The 6,000-nt window shown below is 53.7% G+C and overlaps 1 protein-coding gene across 12 annotated transcripts in view; it reads right to left on the bottom strand.

Annotated features, from left to right (window-relative positions):
• Window positions 1–572: 572 nt before the first annotated feature.
• The window catches only part of Kyat1 (kynurenine aminotransferase 1), a 32,007-nt gene continuing 26,579 nt past the window's right edge, over window positions 573–6,000 (bottom strand). For 5 of the 12 annotated variants that reach the window (XM_047524480.1, XM_047524483.1, XM_047524482.1 and 2 more), the window contains 10 exons: window positions 5,839–5,988; window positions 5,674–5,760; window positions 5,388–5,516; window positions 4,903–5,023; window positions 4,321–4,397; window positions 4,107–4,196; window positions 3,807–3,993; window positions 3,645–3,724; window positions 2,850–2,901; window positions 2,234–2,641 (listed from right to left, as the gene is read on the bottom strand). In XM_047524480.1, the coding sequence (XP_047380436.1) occupies window positions 2,295–2,641; window positions 2,850–2,901; window positions 3,645–3,724; window positions 3,807–3,993; window positions 4,107–4,196; window positions 4,321–4,397; window positions 4,903–5,023; window positions 5,388–5,516; window positions 5,674–5,760; window positions 5,839–5,988 (1,320 nt within the window). In that variant the 3' untranslated portion in view covers window positions 2,234–2,294. Of the gene's footprint in view, window positions 708–2,233; window positions 2,763–2,849; window positions 2,937–3,644; window positions 3,725–3,806; window positions 3,994–4,106; window positions 4,197–4,320; window positions 4,398–4,902; window positions 5,024–5,387; window positions 5,517–5,673; window positions 5,761–5,838; window positions 5,989–6,000 lie in introns of those variants that run through there. The other 7 variants (XM_047524488.1, XM_047524491.1, XM_047524485.1 and 4 more) reach the window with 7 other exon arrangements.

Below are 6,000 nucleotides of genomic sequence, written 5' to 3'. Positions count from 1 at the left end.
AGAAATACGCAGGGCAAAGGGGATGGGCCAGAAGGCTCCCATGCCCTCTCTAACCACCCTCGCCCCAGGACAAGGAGGTGTTCACCGAACCTGAAGTCGCCTAACCCTCATGGTTACAGGGTTTCTATGTGAGGTTGTTAAGCAATTTATGGGAGACATTATTTTGGACTCAGCTCCTGCACTAGCCCCAACAGACCAGACCAAACCAGAATGGAGTCACTCATGCTTAGTTGCATGTGATAAAATCAAACTTTGAAACCAAATCAGTATTTCAGAACTCAGGAGATCACATCTACCATTTAGAAGGGGCTCTGTTTACCTGAGTCAGTATGGCAAATGAATCCTCTCCATTTTGGCCCTTTAAAGAAACTAACATTGAAATGACCAGTCCTTATTTCTGCTTTCTTCAGTCCTTTACCTCCTATAAAGCCAACCCCTTCTACTCAGCTAATCTGACCACTACTCATCCTATTTTATAAAACAAGATATTACCCGATTCTAGAATTACTAATAAAAGCCAATGTTTTAGTCAGTTTTTTCACTGCAGTGACTAAAAGACCTGACAAGAATGATTTTAGAGAAGGAAGTTTATTAGGGGCTCATGGTTTCAGAAGTCTGTCCACAGGCAACTGGCTGCAATCCTCAGGGTTCAAGGTGAGGCAGAACATCATGGCAGAAGAGTGTGGCTGAGAAAAGCAGCTGGGAGCCTGGATCCAGCAAGCAAAGAGAGACTCCACTCACCAGATACACAATCTAAACCCCAAATCCATGCCCCAACCCACCTCCTCCAGCCACACCCACAAGCCTTCAGTTACCACTCAGTTAATCCCTATCAAGGGATTAACTCACTGGGTTAAGGCTTCACATTCTCCTCTGAATGTTCCTGCATTGTCTCACACATGAGCTTTTGGGGGACACCTCACATCCAAACCACAACAGCCGATTAGATCTTTAAACTAAATTTGCTGTACATTTCTCTTCTTACATGTATATTACATCACCGGCCTCAGCCAGGGTTGGCCCAGTGATAGATCAAGTGCCTAGCATGTGAGAGGCTGGGATCCATTCCCAGCACTGCAAAAGGAAAAAAACCAAACCAAACCAAAGAGCGGCAGCAACAACAACAACTGGCTTTGAGGTTGAACTTGAAGTTAAGGTCCTCTCTTCTTCTTGAGAGCGGAGGGAAAGTGGCGGGGGGAGCTGAAAGGTCTGACCCTTTGATCCTGTGGTCCCAAGGGGCTCTATATGAATGAGAATTACTACACCCACTACATAAGGAATCCTATGGGTGTTAGGAGTCTATGCCAGGGAAGACCAAAGATATTTTTTAATATACCACATATTCCCATCACCTCCCCCATTTAAGCATGACAAGCTGGGTGCAGTAGTGCATGCCTATAATCCCAGCGATTTGGGAGGTCAAGGCAAGAGGATCACAAGTTTGAGGTCAGCCTCAGCAATTTAGGGAGATCCTAAGTAACTTCGAGACCCTCTTTTTTCAAAATAAAAAAAATTAAAAAGGACTAGGGTTGTAGTTCAGTTGTAAAGCATCCCTGGGTTTAATCTCCACTACCCATGCCCCCTCCAAAAAAAAAGTCTATCTAGGAAAGAGTGACACTCGTGGGCTCACTCTGTAAATGCAGCTCACCCCAGGACCACTGTCCAGAGGGACTCAGGAGCTGCCACTACCTTACAAAAGGACCCACATGGAATTGAATCTCACTTTGGATTCAGATGGCCTTGGGCATGTAACCTCCCCTCCCAACCTGTGCAACAGGACTTTCTCACATGCAGTGGAGAGAACTGTCTCTGGGGGCTGTTTAAGGACATGTGCTCATCTGGGTAGCTGGCAAGTGGGGTTGCACAGACCTCAGCTCCTGCTCCTCCTGGCTCATTACAGGGCTTACACCGGCCTGCTGGCCCTCCCTGCCCACACTGAAGCATTCTCTGACCCCTGTGGGATTGTCTGTGTCTTCCCTGCGAGAAGCTGCTGTGCACTACACTCCAGCCCCCAGCCCAGCCAGCTAGCACCACCAGGACAGGGGTGTGAGGGCAGTCCAGGCGCCTGGGATTCTCAGTAATGAGCCCTGTGACTTCAGACAAGTCCCAATTGCCTGCTCTTCTCTGGGCCTTGATTTTACTCCACAGAGAATTTGTACAACGGGAAAGGGTGGGGCTGAGTTCTCTGGATTCTTCCTGTTCTGACCAAGCCTGGTTCAGGGACCAACACCAGGGTCTGAAGCAGACAGAAGCTAGGTTTGCAAACTTAAAACTTTATTATGGGCAAAAAGGACTCAAGCCCGGAGCTGAACTCCCAGAGACAGGCTGAGATAAGGCGAGGTGAGATGATGCCTGAGCCCCAGGAGGGCCCAGGCAGGGCTGAGAACGCCGCTGGGACTCCAGGCCTCAAACTCTGCCCGTGTGGTTCCAACCAAGTCTGGGGAGGACAGAAGACACTCAAAACCCAAAAACCAAACGAGGGAGGGGGAAGGAGAGGCTGAGGTCAGACCTCTTTTGCCTCTGAGACAGGAGCACAGGCACTGTGAGAGGGGACTGCTGAGACCCCCAACACCAAGAAGGGGCTCTTCCTGGGAACATCCTGTGTCACAGAGCAGTCCCATCCTCCACGAAGTGGAGAAAGCTGGAAAGAGACAAAGAGCCTGTGGGGCAGTGTGGCGCAGGGCTGCAGGACAGCCTCAGGGCCTGAGCTAGGCCTTCCACTTCTGCAGCCGCTCGTCCATGGCTTGGAGTGTGGCTTCATCCTGCATTGATACACACTGGTTCTTCCTCCTTCTGCACCTGGCAGCCTGCAGAATGCAGGCAGTAGACCCTCCCCAGTCCACCCTTACCTTCACAAAACAGAAGCGGATGTAGTGGTCGAAGTCCTTCTGATGTGGCACGCTGTAGAAGATGGAGACCGGGATGGCCATCAGGCCCTGGGGAGAAGGAAGTCCATGTCTTCACTCAGCGCTGTGGTCTGGCAGCCTCAGCTCAGGAGACAGAACTTTCCAGGAAGGGCAGCAGGAAAGTTAGCCTAGCACATCACTTTGGGGTGCTGGATCAGCTCAGATGAGTGGAGCCCAGAGCATCAAGCTTGTGTAGTGAGGGAGGCAGGCACCCAGACCACGCAGCAGCCAGCACAGCCAGAGAAGGAGAAAGGGTTAGGGCACATTCCCGGCTGGATGGCCCATGGAGGTCTAGGCTACCTCCCCACTGTACAGATGGACCACTGAGACCCAGAGAGGGGCAGGAATTCCCACAGCCAGCATGCCATTTTGGAGCACATTAGAAATATGTTCCCTCATTTTCTTTTTTCTACTGGGAATTGAACCCAGAGGTGCTTTACCCCTAAGCCACATCCCCAATTCTTTTTATCTTGGGACAGGTTCTTGCTGAGTTGCTTAGGGCTTTGCTACGATGCAGAGGTTGGCCTTGAACTAGTATTTTTCCTGCCTCAGTCCCCCAGATCCTTGGAATTTCAGGTGGGTGCCACTGTACCTGGCCATTCCCTCTTTCTTGAAGTGGATGCAATCCTGTACCAGGGCTCATGGCAGGGACAGATTGGTACCCCTTGGCTGGGCACACCTGAGCAGTGCATGCCATGTGAAATCATATCTAGTGACCTTGTCAGAGGCCAAGCCCACCTTGTTTATGATCATCCACTTGACAAAGCGTCTGTCATACGGCTCCTCTGCAGCACCAGGCAAGTCAGGCATCTTGCTTTCTGGGGGACAGAGGCCAGGCTGAACCCTGGACAGCCTCCATTCCCCAGACCCTGCCAGAAGACATTGGCCAGTCCCACTCACTAAAGTCCGAGATGTCGGCAATGAGGAAGTAGCCTCCATGGGGCACCACAGGCTTCAGGCCCACAGTCTGCAGGCTGTGTATCATGTGGTCACGGTTGCGCTGCATGGCCTTTGGGAACTCCGCGAAGTAGCTGCCGGGTTGGCCCATGTGGAGCTGCTCCCACTCAAAGCTCTTGGCTACTGCAGCCTGGGCAGGGCAAGTGGACAGGTAGGCCCGCTGTGCCCTGGCATTGCAGCCAGCCCGCCCACTTCCATTTGTGCTTGTGAGCTCTGCCCATAGGGAGCCCTGCCCCTCCTCACCTGGGCCTGTGTAGGACAGTGAAAGACAGAATTCTGGTGCACAGTCTGCAGGTGCCTCAGGATATGATTTGGGCCCAGGACCCAGCCCACCTGGACCAGGACACAGGCAGGGAATGAAACCTCTCAGGCCCTGTTCAAAGGCTCTCTCAGTTCCCGGCCTGGCTGTCCTGCAGAGGACCATGCGGGGGGCTTCCCTGTGCTCTTGGTGACTCACCTTCCAGCCTGTGGCACCAAATATTTTGCCAGCACTGCTGATGGTCAGGGTCCGGTCCCACATGCCAGGGAGGCTGGCTGTCCAAAGCCAAAGAGAAACTGCTGAGACAGGTGAGGGCAGGAGCGGGTGGCCTGGCTCTGGGGGAGCACAGGCTCTCCACCCTGAGGACTCAGGTGAGGGAGCGGGGCAGGACTGGGGGTGGAGCCCAGACCCCTCGTACATTCTTGGTAAACCCTCCACCACTGAGCTACATGCCAGTCCTTTTTATTTTTCACTTATTTTGAGACAGGGTCTGACTAAGTTGCCAAGGCTAGTTTGAACTTAGGATCCTCCTGCATCAGTCGCCTGCGTCAGTAACTGGGATTGCAGATGTGAACCATGCTAAGGGTCCCCCAAGGACTTAATTTATCTCATGCTCATGACAACCTTGGGAAGTAGATGCTACCGTGATCTTCCTTCTCAAGGCGATGAAGTCACTGCCCCAGGTCATATGACCTACACAGCCCCACAGCCCTCCTTGGTCCCCAAGTAACATGCCTGTGCTCCCAGCTTGGGCTCAAGCCCATCCCCAGCTCAGCTCACCAATGCTGATGTGCTGGACTCCATCATAGACCAGCAACTGGTACACCTCGTCTGCAAAACACAGCACATCATGCTGTTGGCACAGGCTGGCCACCAGCTCCAGCTCTGCCTTGGAGAACACCTGCAGGGACCCAGGACAGCACAGACCTGCTCAGACAGAGGGCCTGTGGCCACGCTGGCTGCTGGGGGCTTTCCTGCACCTTCCCATCACACCCCTGCAGCACTGACCCTGTGAGAGCATCCCCTCAGGTTCCTACTCACACATGAGGAAATGCTGAGAGAGACAAATCATCGTCCCCACCACCCCAGCCCTCCACCTGGGATTCCTGCCCCTTTCTTTCCTTGGGACTCTGGGACCTCCATCCTCAGCTCATGGCAGGCAGCCCTCCCGCTCCACAGATGAAGAAGGCCCCAAGGAGGCTCATCTGCAAGAGCTGGCCCTTGAATGCAGGTGCACGGTCCCTGGACGGAGCTGTCCCAGGTACCTTTCCCAGGGGGTTGTTGGGTGTGTTGAGGACCAGAGCTTTGGTCCTGGACGTGAACTTGCTGGCCAGTTCTGTGGGGTCCAGCTGCCAGTTGTTGCTGGAGTCTAGGTCCCCATCCCCGGTGGGGCTCTGCAAGGAGAGGTGGGGTGGCCATAGTTGTCTCCTGACATTCAAGTCCTCTCCTGGGGCATCTGCCCCTCTTTTTCCTCCCTGGGGCTCTAGAGGCCACCACACCCTCCCACTCAGAGGTCCCTCTGCCCACCCCCCCCCCACACAGCATCCTTACCGGCTTCAGGGATACAAACACAGGGTGACCCCCGGCCATCAATGTCATGGACTCATAACAGTCAAAAAAAGGTTCGATGATGATGACCTGGCACAAGGGTCAGATCACTGGGGTCAGCACTGCTGTGACCCCTCACGGCCACCCAGCCCACGCCGTGTCACTCACCTCGTCTCCTTCGTCCACCAGGGCCTGGAAGGCTGTGAACAGAGCCCCGTAGGCACCCACGGTCACCAGCACATTCTTGAGTGGGTCCAACTCCTGTCCCAGGAGCTTCCCAAAGAAACTCGCCAGGATCTTTGTCAGTGGTGGGTAACCCTGTGGGACAGC

The sequence above is a fragment of the Sciurus carolinensis genome, chromosome 14, assembly GCF_902686445.1.
Source record: "Sciurus carolinensis chromosome 14, mSciCar1.2, whole genome shotgun sequence".
Taxonomy (NCBI): Eukaryota; Metazoa; Chordata; class Mammalia; order Rodentia; family Sciuridae; genus Sciurus; species Sciurus carolinensis.
The sequence above is the reverse complement of the archived record's forward strand: the minus strand, read 5'-3'. Positions and strand labels throughout refer to the sequence as shown.